The 14,854-nt window shown below is 42.5% G+C and overlaps 1 protein-coding gene across 1 annotated transcript in view; it reads left to right on the top strand.

The window, feature by feature from the left end:
* The window catches only part of LOC122540083 (ephrin type-B receptor 2-like), a 768,846-nt gene that overhangs the window by 604,823 nt on the left and 149,169 nt on the right, over window positions 1-14,854 (top strand). The window contains exons 10-11 of the mRNA XM_043675394.1: window positions 5,127-5,194; window positions 6,660-6,669. Of these exons, the coding sequence (XP_043531329.1) occupies window positions 5,127-5,194; window positions 6,660-6,669 (78 nt within the window). The remainder of the gene's footprint in view (window positions 1-5,126; window positions 5,195-6,659; window positions 6,670-14,854) is intronic.

Below are 14,854 nucleotides of genomic sequence, written 5' to 3'. Positions count from 1 at the left end.
GACTCTGGTGCAGCCGCATCTGGAATATTGTGTGTAGTTTTGGTCGCCATACTATTGGAAGGATGTGGAGGCACTGGAACGGGTGCAGAGGATGTTTACCAGGATGTTGCCTGGTATGGTAGGAAGATCGTATGAGGAAAGGCTGAGGCACTTGGGGCTGTTTTCATTGGAGAAAAGAAGGTTTAGGGGTGCCTCGATAGAGTGGACAAGATGATTTGGGGTTTAGATAGGGTTGACCATGAGAACCTTTTTCCACGTATAGAGTTAGCTATTACGAGGGGGCATAGCTTTAAATTAAGGGGTGGTAGGTATAGGACAGATGTTAGGTTCTTTACTCAGCGAGTCGTGAGTTCATGGAATGCCCTGCCAGTAGCAGTGGTGGACTCTCCCTCTTGATGGGCATTCAAGCGGGCATTGGATAGGCATATGGAGGATAGTGGGCTAGTGTAGGTTAGGTGGGCTTGGATCGGCGCAACATCGAGGGCCAAAGGGCCTGTACTGCGCTGTATTCTTCTATGTTCTATGTAAGTAAAGGGTGACATGCTGACAAGATACCAGCTTTCGTCGAGTTGTTTCAGTTTCTAGTCAATGCATTCCATACCCTAACTACTAATTACTACAGCACATTTACTTCATTTGCTCATCATTTGCCCTAGTGTCCTTTTATTTTTTTAAAAGCAGTAACAGCTTCTCTTTATCTACTTTATCCAGTTGAGGCTTTTGAAAACCTCTATCAAAATTTCTCTTCAGCTTTCTTCCCTCCAAGGAGAACAATTCCAGCTTCTTCAGTCTATCCTTATAACTGAGGTTTCTCAATCCTGGGACCATTTTTGTAATTTGTTTCTGTACTCTCTCCAAAACATTCATGTTTTCCCTCTAATTTGGTGCCCACAACTGTGCACAATACTAGACCAGCTGAGGTCTAATGGCTGTCTTGCACATATTCAACATCACCTCCCCGTTCATGTATTCCATGACCCACTTAATAAAGCCAAGGACCTTGTAAGCTTTATTAACTGCGGTCTCCAACTGTTCTGCCTCTTTCAAAGATCTCTACATATATACACTCAATTTTAGAGTCATAGAGATGTACAGCACGGAAACAGACCCTTTGGTCCAACCCGTCCATGCCGACCAGATATCCCAACCCAATCTAGTTCCACCTGCCAGCACCGAGTCCACATCCCTCCAAACCCTTCCTATTCATATATCCATCCAAATGCCTTTTAAATGTTGCAACTGTACTAGCCTCCATCACTTCCTCTGGCACCATCCCCTGTGTGAAAAAGTTGCCCTTTAGGTCTCTTTTGTATCTTTCCCCTCTCACCCTAAACCTATGCCCTGACCCCAGAGAAAAGACTTTGTCTATTTATCCTATCCATGCCCCTCATAACTATGCAAAACGCTAGTGCGGCCACACTTGGAATATTCTGTACAGTTCTGGTTGCCCCATTACAGGGAGGATGTGGAAGCATTGGAAAAGGTGCAGAGGAGATTTACCAGGATGTGGCCTGGTCTGGAGGGAAGATCTTATGAAGAAAGGCTGAGAGACTTGGGTCTGTTCTCATTGGAAAGAAGAAGGCTAAGGGGGGATTTGAAAGAGACATACAAGATGATCAGAGGATTAGATAAGGTAGACAGTGAAAGACGTTTTCTGAGGATGATGACATCAGCTTGTACGAAGGGGCATAACTACAAGTTGAGGGGTGATAGATTTAAGACAGATGTCAGAGGCAGGTTCTTTACGCAGAGAGTGGTAAGGGCGTGGAATGTCCTACCTGCTAATGTAGTCAACTCAGCCACATTAGGGAGATTTAAACAATTCTTCGATAAGCACATGGATGATTTTGGGATAGTGTAGGGGGACAAGCTGAGAATAGTTCACAGGTCGGCGCAACATTGAGGGCCAAAGAGCCTGTTCTGCGCTACCTTGTTCTATGTTCTATGTAATTTTGTAAACCTCTATATGGTCACCCCTCTGCCTCTGATGCTCCAGGGAAAAAAGCCCCAGCCTGTTCAACCTCTCCCTACACTCAAATCCTCCAACCCTGCTTGTAAATCTTTTCTGAATCCTTTCAAGTTTCACAACATCTTTCTGATAGGAAGAAGACCAGAATTGCACGCAATATTCCAACAGTGGCCTAACCAATGTCCTGTACAACCGCAACATGACCTCCCAACTCCTGTATTCAATACTCTGACTGATTACTCTGACCAATACTGATACTCTGACCAATAAAAGAAACCATACCAAATGCCTTCTTCACTATCTATCTGTGAATCCACTTTCAAGGAGCTTTGAACCTGCACTCCAAGGTATCTTTGTTCAGCAACACACCCTAGGACCTTACCATTATGTGTATAAGTCCCGCTAAGATTTGCTTTCCCAAAATGCATCACCTCGCATTTATTTGAATTAAACTCCATCTGCCACTTCTCAGCCCATTGGCCCATCTGGTCAAGATCCTGTTGTAATCTGAGGTAACCCTCTTCGCTGTCCACTACACCTCCAATTTTGGTGTCATCTGCAAATTTACTAACTGTACCTCTTATGTTCGGATCCAAATCATTTATGTAAATGACAAAAAGCTAGAGGACCCAGCACAGATCCTTTTGGCACTCCACTGGTCACAGGCCTCCAGTCTGAAAAGCAACCGTCCACCACCATCCCCTGTCTTCTACCTTTGAGCCAGTTCTGTATCCAAATGGCTAGTTCTCCCTGTATTCCATTACCTTGCAAATCAGTGTCCCATGGGAAACCTTGTCAAACGTCTTACTGAAGTCCCTAAAGATCACATCTACCGCTCTACCCTCGTCAATCCTCTTTGTTACTTCTTCAAAAAACTCAATCAAGTTTGTGAGACATGATTTCCCACGCGCAAAGCCACGTTGACTATCCCTAATCAGTCCTTGCCTTTCCAAATACATGTAAATCCTGTCCCTCAGTATTCCCTCCAACAACTTGTCCACCACCAACATAAGGCTCACTGGTCTATAGTTCTCTGGCTTGTCCTTACCACCCTTCTTAAACAGTGGCACCACGTTAATCAACCTCCAGTCTTCTAGCACCTCACCTGTGACAATCGATGATACAAATATCTCAGCAAGAGGCCCAGCAATCACTTCTCTAGCTTCCCACAGAGTTCTAGGGTACACCTGATCAGGTCCTGGGGATTTATCCACCTTTGTGTTTCAAGACATCCAGCACTTCCTCCTCTGTAATAGGGACATTTTGGAAAGTGTCACCATCTATTTCCCGACATTGTATATCTTCCATGTCCCTCTACCCAGTAAACACTGATACAAAATACTCGTTTAGTATCTCCCCCATTTTCTGCACTGCTTCTACATCCCCTTTTATAATTGTATTCCATATTTTGTATTGCCTTTCAAAGTTCTTCCAACCAAAGTGCATTATGTCACACTTCTCTGCACTGAACTTCATCTGCCACCTATCCCCACCAAGTTGGCAATATTCTTTTGGAGTTCTGCACTGTCCTCCTCAATTTACAATTCATTCAAGTTTAATGATGTCTAAAAATTTTAAAGTTATCCCTTGCTGACCCAGATTCAGATCATCAGTATATTACAGGAAAACCAAGTGTCCCAATAACAACTTTTGGGGAACTGCACAACAAACTTTCTTCCTGCAGAAAAATAATCATTGACTATTAATCTCTGTTTAATTTACAAATGGTTCAAAGCGTGGTTACATGAAAGACAGTGTTCAGGATAGTTATAGGTTTCAGGATAGTCACGACTCACTGGGCAGTGTGCTCGAAATTAACCCCTGCTATTCCCAGAGCTGTCACTTATTATAATAGGCTTAAAATCAGTGCACAAAGTGTCCCAAATTGCCTGATTTTTCTGACTAGCTTGATAGAAATCAGGACCTGGTTTCTGCATGTAGCAAGGGTTACTATTTATTACAAGTAATTAAACGCTAACTCCAGGTAAACATTTAAAAACCATTGTCATATGACACTACTAATTAAAACTCTAATATTCTTATTGTTGTTGGAAGGCAAAAGGCCTTTGTCATCAATAGCTGGTCACTATTTTGTAGCCCTATTAACTTTTTATTGCCACTCTTTTGCATTTATACACAATACCTCAGCTCCTGTTCATCCGCAACCACTTCAGTTGTTGCTTGTTCAAACAGCTATTTACAATGCTTGCTTTGAGTGTCAGATTAATTGCTTTTCAAAACATGCAAACATTCTTTCAAAACATTTGTTTTAAAACAGGTTTTTTTTTCATTTCGGTCAACAATTTTAAAAAACACAAAATAAAATGACAGTCCTAACAATGAGGGAAAATGTGATATGATATACTTTATCAAATAATTAATATCGATTATCCAATAATGGCACAATTTTGAAATGTGAGGGTGAGCACAGAGATCATGATGTTCACCTTTATATCCTTACAATTGACAGTCCAAATTGATAAGTGGTTAATAAGACTGTTTACATTGATAAACCGAGGAGTGTAATATAAAAGCAAAAGAACAACTGAAACTATAAATTACTGTTAGGTCACAGTCGGTGTATTGCCCTATTCTTCAGGAATTATATAAAGACTTTAGAAAAATCTAGAGTTTTATCAGGATGTTACCAGGGATGAGGGACTTCAGTTCAGATCAAAGAATGGAAAATTTAAGCTCGTTCTTTTAACAGAGTATGTTGAGAGATGCCCTCAGAGGGGTTTCGGGATGTTGAGAGATTTTGATACTGAATAGATTGAGAAAAAGCAAGTGAATAATAAGCAGATGTCATAGATATAAAATCATTGACAAAAGATTGAGAGGAGAGATAAGACTTTTTCTTCAAACTGAAATGGTGTAAGAAGCTGAGCCCATAAATAATTTTAGGAGGGAATTGCACAGGTACTGGAGAATAAAAAATTCATGGAAGATAAAAAAATCTCATGAACAAAAAGTAGGGATACGGGACATTAAAAAGCTGCTCTTTCCAGCACAAGCGCAATAGCTTGAATAGATTCCTGATGTGAGGTTCTGCATTTCTTTGGTTGTATGAAACAAATAGGAGATTGTAATTTACTGATCAAACATCAGCTGTTATCTTGTAAACATTGACAGCAGTTCTAACTTGATTCACTTTCAGGAGACGAGGTTTTGAGCGGGCAGATTTGGAATACACAGATAAACTACAACATTACACGAGTGGCCATGGTAAGTTCAAAAATCTCAACATATTTTGTCTTCATAAACTCAAAAAATAAGATTGAGGAGGAAGTTTCAACACATTCCTTGGAACACTCCAACATTCAGTCAGGTCCTGCAGAGGGCAATTGTTCACATGAAACGTGTGAAATTCCGAGCTTTGATTGTGACCAGGATCTTCCCATTTTCATTGAAAACTCTGTGAGATCAGGAATGGTAACTTGATTCATACAAATCCACCTTCTGAATGCAAAAAGACACTCAAGATGCTGCTGCTTCCAGTTGACAACATAACACAAATACTGTTGACACATCCATTCACTGCTATGTATTTAACCAATGTCATCTAATTTTCCAGAACACAATTTTAAGTATATGTTTCATGCAGTTTGAATATTCCTGGCAAAGTCTGTATTTCTGGTCCACTCTAAACTGCCCTTGAGGTGGTTACACTCAGTCACCATCTTAAGCTAGTCAAGTCCACCCAGCCTACATACAGTGGTACAGTGGCTCAGTGGTTAGCACAGCTGCCTCACAGCGCCAGTGACCCAGGTTGGATTCCAGCCTCGGGCAACTGTCTGTGTGGATTTGCACATTCTCCCCATGTCTGCATGGGTTCCTTCGAGTGCTCCAGTTTCCTCCCACAATGCAAAGATGTGCAAGTTAGGTGAATTGGTCATGCTAAATTGTTGGAGGATGTGTAGGTTAGGTGCATTAGTCAGGGGTAAATATAAGGTGGGGAATCGGTTTGGGTGGGTTACTGTTCAGAGGATCAGTGTGGACTTGTTGGGCTAAAGGTCCTGTTTCCACACTGTAGGGATTCTATGATCCTATGCATTTACGGAAGGAAGCATGTTCCAGGATCTTGACTCAGTAACAGTGAGAAAGTTGTGATATATTTCTAAGGTGCCATATTATTTAGAGGGGCATTCACATGTGGTTGTATCTGACAACCGAGATCATGATTTGGAGGTGCCAGTATTGGACTGGGTTGTACAAAGTTAAAAATCCCACAACACCAGGTTATAGTCCAACAGGTTTACTTTGAAGCACTAGCTTTTGGTGCGTCACTCCTTCATCAGGTGGTTGTGGCTGACAACCACCTGATGAAGGAGCAGCGCTTCCAAAGCTAGGGCTTCAAAGTAAACCTGTTGGATGACAATTGAGGTGGTAGAGTTGCAGTTTTGGAAGGTGCAGGTGAAAGAAACTTCCGAGTCGCTTTGTGCTTTCTGCTGATAACATACACTACTGCCACAGAAAAGCAATGGTGAAGTTGGGGGTGGGTGCGGGTGTGGGTGTGGGGGAGGCCAGTTTGGGGTTTTGGGGACTGCAATGAATATATATAAAAGACAATGAAAAATAAAACCAGTTGCTATCCCACTGCCTTCCCATTCCCCCCAGAAACAACCCCCAGGCCTATTGAACCCCCTGTTTTGTTAATGAAAGGCTAATTAAGGTGTTTGTTCAACCTCAGGACAAAGAAAGTAAGAGAATACATGATGAATACTGGGAAGTACCAAAGATCAGAAGGATCTTAGTGTGCATTTCCAGTAATCCTTTAAGTTGGCAGGTAGATAAAGTGGTTAAGAAAATGGGCTACTTGCTTTTATTAGCTGAAGCATAGAGTTTAAGAGTAGGGAAAGTAAAATGAAGCTGTATAAAACTTTGGTTAGGCAGCAACTAGAGTATTGTGTGCAGTTCTGAAAACCACCTTAGATGAGTGGTGTGATTGCACTGGAGAGGGTACAGAGGAGACTTACCAAGATATTATTGTGAGGAGCATGGATAGTGGAGATAGGAGGGATCAATGACCAGAGGTCATAGGTTGAAGGGAAGGGGCAGATGGTTTAGAAAGGATATGAGGAACCTTTTTTTAACCCCAAGGGTAGTGACAATATGGAACACACTGCCTGTAACAGAATTGGGGTGGAAACTCTCATTACATTTAGTACTGTATTTAGATCTGCTGGTGCACGTGGCCATCAAGGGTCGCTTGATTGTCAGTGCTTCCCAGGGTTCTACCATCATCCCGTATTCCCTTGCATTATTTGTCATGCTGAATTGCATCATATCACACTTGACTGGATTGAGTTGCCTTTTGCACTATTCAGTCATTCTGACCAGGCCATCTATGTCCATCTACATCCTCCTAAATCTAAAAATATCTTCCTCATTGTTTACCACCGTACCAATTTTTGTATTATCCATGAACTTGCTTACCTAACTTATTTATTTTCTTACCTAACCTTTCTAAATTCAAATACCATGGACCAGACCAGTTCCCCTCAAAATAATTTAAGAAGGTAGCCTAGATCTAAATTATTTTCAAGGCAGATGTTAAGTGATGTGTTACAGATACAATGCCACGAGTCAAACTGCTCGACATTAAGCAAAATACAATTTACTTATGCAGAGGAACCTCGATTATCCGAACGAGATGGGTGGGCACTATACCATTTGGATAATTGATTATTCGGTTAATTGATTCAATGCCTTTCCTCTGAGGATGGGAGTTTTCTGTTAAGTCCGGTCCCTGTTCAGGAGATTAAGCAGCAGCACACTGTGCACGAGCACCCCTGTCCAACACCATCCCCATGCCCGCCCCCCCCCCTCCCCCAGCTGAACTTGCTTACCTGGGGGGTGATGGTTGCGGGTGAGTCTCCAAATAACATGCACATGCGCACACAGACAGACACACACAAATGTTTACTCAACCTTTTGACAGGTTCCAAATTTGCTTTGTATCGGACAATATTGGAGAGATTATCTAGGGAAGGGTGGTTTAGGGTATACCCCTGTGTAGAACTCCAGGGAAAGTGTGTGGGGAGAGAGCGTGGGCAAGCAGTTGGTCATTTGGAGACAGTGCCTGGGCTCCCATCGGCCCAGGACTGTTCTCAGCAGCATTTTAGTAAGCCGAGTTCACTTTTAATCAGTGTAAGCATAGGACTCGATCAGTGTTGGAAACACGTTTTTGATATAATGTTTCTAGCAGGACGGCTCGAGATCTCCATCAGATCTGATGTTCGGATAATTCATCTTTGGATAATCGAGGTTCCCCTCTACACAGTTAAACTATAAGCATTCAGAATAACAACTCTATTAGAAAACATAACAGAATAATAGGTGCAGTAACTGTTACTAATTAACTGTTCCAATATAGTAACATACATAAACACACTTTGGTAAAAAGGGAAATTCAGATTTTGTCTTGTATGCAATCTAGCATCCTAGGAAGAGAAGCCCCAGCTTTTGGCTGGAATCGAGAGAGGAAAGAAATAACTGCTTTTACTTCAAGTCCACAACAGCAGCTGCTGAAAGCTAAACCTAAAGGCAAAAAAAAAGACTAGAAACCTGGCCTTTGAGAGCTGGCCACACTCATCCAGCCTGCTTCTATTTGTTCCAACTTTAAAAATAAAATCCCAAGGCATCACAAGGTATTTACATAGAACATTACAGCACAGTACAGGCCCTTCGGCCCGCGATGTTGCACCAAGCTGTCATACCCATCTAACCTAAACTATTTCATGTACGTCCATATGCTTGTCCAATGACGACTTAAATGTACTTAAAGTTGACGAATCTACTACCGTTGGAGGCAAAGCATTCCATACCCTTACTACTCTGAGTTAGGATACTATGTCTGACATCTGTCCTATATCTATCACCCCTCAATTTAAAGTTACGCCCCCTCGTGCTTACTGTCACCATACTTGGAAAAAGGCTCTGCCTGTCCACCCTATCTAACCCTCTGATTATCTTATATGTCTCTATTAAGTCACCTCTCAATCTTCTTCTCTCCAATGAAAACAGCCTCAAGTCCCTCAGCCTTTCCTCGTAAGACCTTCCCTCCATACCAGGCAACATCCTATTAAATCTCCTCTGCACCCTTTCCAAAGCTTCCACATCCTTCCTATAATGCGGTGACCAGAACTGTACACAATACTCCAAGTGCGACTGCACCAGAGTTTTGTACAGCTGTAGCATAACCTCATGGTTCCAGAACTCGATCCCTCTACTAATAAAAGCTAAAACACTGTATGCCTTCTTAACAACCCTGTCAACCTGGGTGGCAACTTTCAAGGATCTGTGTACCTGGACACCGAGATCTCTCTGCTCATCTACACTACCAAGAATCTTACCATTAACCCAGTACTTTGCATTCCGGTTACTCCGACCAAAGTGAATCACCTCACACTTGGCCGCATTAAACTCCATTTGCCACCTTTCAGCCCAGCTCTGCAGCTTATCAATGTCTCTCTGTAACCTACAACATCCTTTGTCACTATCCACAACTCCACCGACCTTAGTGTCGTCTGCAAATTGACTGACCCAGCCTTCTACGCCCTCATCCAGGTCGTTTATAAAAAAGACAAACAGCAGTGGACCCAACACCGACTCTTGCTGTACACCACTAGTAACTGGACTCCAGGATGAACATTTCCCATTAACCACCATCCTCTGTCTTCTTTCAGCAAGCCAATTACTGATCCAAACTGCTATATCTTCCACAATCCCATTCCTCCGCATTTTGTACAATAGCCTACTGTGGGGAACTTTATCAAAAGCCTTGCTGAAATCCATATACACCACATCAACCGGTTTACTCTCATCTACCTGTTTGGTCGCCTTCTCAAAGAACTCAATAAGGTTTGTGACCTACCCTTCACAAAACCATGCTGACTATCCCTAATCAAATTATTCTTTTCTAGATGATTATAAATCCTTTCTCTTATAACCTTTTCCAATACTTTACCAACAACTGGTCTATAATTACCAGGGTTGTCTCTACTTCCCTTCTTGAACAGGGGAACCACATTTGCTATCCTCCAGTATTCTAGCACTATTCCTGTAGACAATGACGATTTAAAGATCAATGCCAAAGGCTCAGCAATCTCCTCCCTGGCTTCCCTGAGGATCCTAGGATAAATCCCATCCGGCCAGGGGACTTATCTATTTTCACACTCTGCAGGATTTCTAATACCTCTTCCTTGTGAACCTCAATCCCACCTAGTCTAGTAGCCTGTATCTTAGTATTCTCCTCAACAACATTGTTGTTATCTAGAGTGAAAATACTGTTGAAAAATATTCATTTAGTGCTTTCCCTATCTCCTCTGACTCCACATACAACTTCCCATTACTATCTTTGATTGGCCCTAATCTTACTCTCATCATTCTTTTATTCCTTAAATACCTATAGAAAGCCTTAGGATTTACCCTGATCCTATCCGCCAACAACTTCTCACGTCTCCTGCTGGCTCTTTTGAGCTCTCTTTAGGTCTTCACTGGCTACCTTGTAACCCTCAAGCTCCCTAACTGAGCCTTCACATCTCATCCTAACATAAGCCTTCTTCTTCCTCTTAACCAGAGATTTCACTTCCTTCGTAAACCACGGCTCCCGCACTCTCCAGCTTCCTTCCTGCCTGACAGGTACATACTTATCTAGGACACTCAGGAGCTTTTCCTTGAATAAGCTCCACATTTCTAATATGCCCATCCCCTGCAGTTTCCTTCCCCATCCTATGCTTCCTAAATCTTGCCTAATCGATCGTAATTGCCTTTCCCCCAGCTGTAACTCTTGCCCAGTGGTATACACCTATCCCTTTCTATCACTAAAGTAAACATAACAGAATTGTGATCGCTATCACCAAAGTGCTCACCTACTTCCAAGTCTAACACCTGGCCGGGCTCATTACCCAGTACCAAATCTAATGTAGCTTCGCCCCTTGTTGGCCTGTCTACATACTGTGTCAGGAAGCCCTCCTGCACACATTGGACAAAAACTGTCCCATCTATAGTACTCGTAATATAGTGTTCCCAGTCAATATTTAGAAAGTTGAAGTCCCCAATGATAACTACCCTGTCTCTCTCACTCCTATCAAGAATCATCTTTGCTATCCTTTCCTCTACATCTCTGATTTACTGGAACTTCTCTTCAAAATAAAACAGGATAAAATAACTTCTTAAAGCCAAAGCATCGTTACACAAGTGGACATCATAAGGACGCAGGCTTCCAGTTACAAAAAAAAATCCTCAATCATCCCCCTCTGCTTCCTGCCACTCAGCTAATTCTAGATCCAATTTGCCAAATTTCCATGAATCCCATTTGCAATTTGTTTTCCATGCAGAACCTTATCAAAGGCCTTGCTGAGTCCATGCACATGACATCAAAAAGCATTGCCCTCATCTGCACACCCGGTCATGTCTTTGAAAACTTCAATCAGATTGATCAGACATGACCTCCCTTTAAAACCATGCTGACATAAGCACAAAGATCATAGAATGATATAGCACAGTACAGGTCCTTCGACCCTCGTTGTTGTGCTGGCCTTCTATACTATCTAACATAAAACTAACCTACATAGCTTTCATTGTACTAACTACCATGTGCCTATCCAAGAGTCACTTAAATGTCCCTTATGTGTCTGACTCTACTACCACTGCTAGCAGTGCATGCCACACACCCACCACTCTCTGAATAAAGAACCTACCTCTGATATCTCCCCTTAATCCTTCTACCAATTACCTTTAAATTAAGCCCTCTTGTGATAGCCATTTCTGTCATGGGGAAAAGTCTTTGGCTATCTATTCTATCTACAACATCTTGTACACCTCTGTCGGGTCACCTCTCATTCTGTTTTGCTCTAATGAGAAAAGCCTTAGCTCCCTCAACCTTTCTTCATAAGACATGCCCTCCAGTCTAGGCAGCATCCTGGTAAATCTCCTCTGCATCGTCTCTAAAGCTTCCACATCTTTGATTTCAGGCCATATTAGTCTTTTTCAATAAAAACCTTGAATCTAACAGAGTTATGATCTCTGTCTAAAAAATACCCCTCATCCCTCCCCACCCCACTGATGTTCTAAACACTTGGCCAGTTTCATTATGTAAAATTAATCCAGGACACTGAAATAATTTCAGAGAGGCTAGGATCCCATCACGAACTCACCCTTTATTTACTGTGGAAAGTCCTTTACACTGGTCCAGCTCCCTCAGAGCCAGCTGTCAGATTGCACAGGATGTCTGACACTCCTGTCCTTATCTGTCCGCCAGGGCTCCCTGATGAGCCAGATTAATGCCCCAATCAGGAACTTTTATCGTATGAGGTCCACCTAGTTGCCTTCATTACAATCCTTATAGACAGTCCCCTCTTTGGTAGGACCTTCTCCATAATGGATAGTTCATCAGTTACCTAGTTTTGGCTGTCAACCATTTGTAAGCAATTTTCAAATACTTTAAGTTTGTTTGAGAGGATGTTTACCAAATTAGAGGAATAGGAGATTGGAAGAGGGGAAATATAGGCTTGCAAAGTAAAAGGATACAACAGCAATATAGAGCAAGTATTTGGAATAATGCTATTCAGAGTTGGACAGGAGTGTACAAATATAGAAAAATTGCAATAATTAGGGGACAAGGGGGAAAGTCGTAAAATGGCATAATTAATAGTTCTTTGCTGTTGTTGTGGTTCGGTTTGCCGAGCTGGGAATTTGTGTTGCAGACGTTTCGTACCGTCTAGGTGACATCCTCAGTGCTTGGGAGCCTCCTGTGAAGCGCATCTGTGATCTTTTCTCCGGCATTTGTAGTGGTTTGAATCTGCCGCTTCCGGTTGTCAGTTCCAGCTATCTGCTGCAGTGGCCGGTGTATTGGGTCCAGGTCGATGTGCTTATTGATTGAATCTGTGGAATTGTCTAGGAATTCCCTGGCTGTTCTCTGTTTGGCTTGTCCTATAATAGTAGTGTTGTCCCAGTCGAATTCATGTTGCTTGTCATCTGCGTGTGTGGCTACGAAGGATAGCTGGTTGTGTCTTTTCGTGGCTAGTTGGTGTTCATGGATGCGGATCGTTAGCTGTCTTCCTGTTTGTCCTATGTAGTGTTTTGTGCAGTCCTTGCATGGGATTTTGTACACTACATTGGTTTTGCTCATGCTGGGTATCGGGTCCTTCGTTCTGGTGAGTTGTTGTCTGAGAGTGGCTGTTGGTTTGTATGCTGTTATGAGTCCTAGTGATTGCAGTAGCCTGGCTGTCAGTTCGGAAATGCTCTTGATGTATGGTAGTATGGCTAGTCCTTTGGGTTGCGGCATGTCCTCGTTCCATTGTCTTTCCCTTAGGCATCTGTTGATGAAATTGCGGTATTAGGCAAGAACGTTCAAAAGCTGATTGGGGGCAGATGTTCGCAGGGAAAGGGACAGCTGGAAAATGGGAAGCCTTCAGAAATGAGATAATGAGAATCCAGAGCGTTCGGTGTTCTCTGTACCATCATGTCTAGGAATGGGAGTTGGTTGTCCTTTTCTTTCTCTAGTGAATCGGATTCCTGTGAGTGTGGCGTTGATGATCCGGTGTGTGTTCTCTATTTCTGTGTTTTTAATGATTACAAAGGTGTCATCAATGTATCTGACCCAGAGTTTGGGTTGAATTTGCGGTAAGATTGTTTGTTCTAATCTTTGCATTACTGCTTCTGCTATGAGTCCAGAGATGGGTGAGCCCATGGGGTTGCCGTTGATTTGTTCATATATTTGGTTGTTGAATGTGAAGTGTTTGTGAGGCACAGGTCCAGTAGTTTGAGTATGCCGTCTTTGTTGATAGGTTCACCGTCCTGTTGTCTGTTCTGTATGTCCAGCAGGTTGGCTATTGTTTCTCTGGCTAGGGTTTTGTCGATAGAGGTGAACAGTGCCGTTACATCGAATGAGACCATGGTTTCTTTCTTGTCTATGTGTATATTTCTGATGATGTCCACGAAACGACACAACCAGCTATCCTTCGTAGCCACACATGCAGATGACAAGCAACATGAATTCGACTGGGACAACACCACCATTATAGGACAAGCCAAACAGAGAACAGCCAGGGAATTCCTAGAGGCATGGCACTCATCCACAGATTCAATCAATAAGCACATCGACCTGAACCCAATATACCGACCACTGCAATGGACAGCTGGAACTGACAACCGGAAGCGGCAGATTCAAACCACTACAAATGCCGGAGGAAAGATCACAGAAGCGCTTCACAGGAGGCTCCCAAGTACTGAGGATGTCACCTGGACAGGGGACGAAACGTCTGCAACACAAATTCCCAGCTCGGCGAACAGAACCACAACAACGAGCACCCGAGCTACAAATCTTCTCACAAACGTTGAGTTCTTTACTGTAATGCACAAAGTATTAACAATAAAATAAATGAAATTACCCGCAATATAGAGGATACATTCTTACAACCATTGCAGAGATATGGTTACAAACAGATGACCAGCTAGAACTAAGTATGCAGGGATATATGACTTTTGAAAAGAGAAGGCAGAATGAAAAGGGAATGGGGAAATTTGACAGTTCAGGATGGAATACATACAAAGCAAGAAATAGTCTGATACAAAAGATATGGAATCCAGATGGATAGAGGTAAGAAATAACAGGCGGATGAAGACACTGGTAGGAGTAATCTAAAGGCTGCCGAACAGCAGTTGTCCTGAGGGACAGATTGATAAATCAGGAGGTAATGAGGGCACATAAAAGTAGTATCTTAAACATGGGTGACTTTCATGTTCAAATAGATTGAGATAGATTTGCAGTGGTAGAATTCATAAAGAACGGGTTGTGATTCAACCAGAGATCAGGCTTCGATTAGATTAGATTAGATTACTTACAGTGTGGAAACAGGCCCTTCGGCCCAACAAGTCCAC

Source organism: Chiloscyllium plagiosum, chromosome 34 (assembly GCF_004010195.1).
Source record: "Chiloscyllium plagiosum isolate BGI_BamShark_2017 chromosome 34, ASM401019v2, whole genome shotgun sequence".
In the NCBI taxonomy this organism is placed as follows: Eukaryota; Metazoa; Chordata; class Chondrichthyes; order Orectolobiformes; family Hemiscylliidae; genus Chiloscyllium; species Chiloscyllium plagiosum.
Note: the sequence above shows the minus strand (reverse complement) of the source record. Positions and strands in the feature narration are given on the sequence as shown.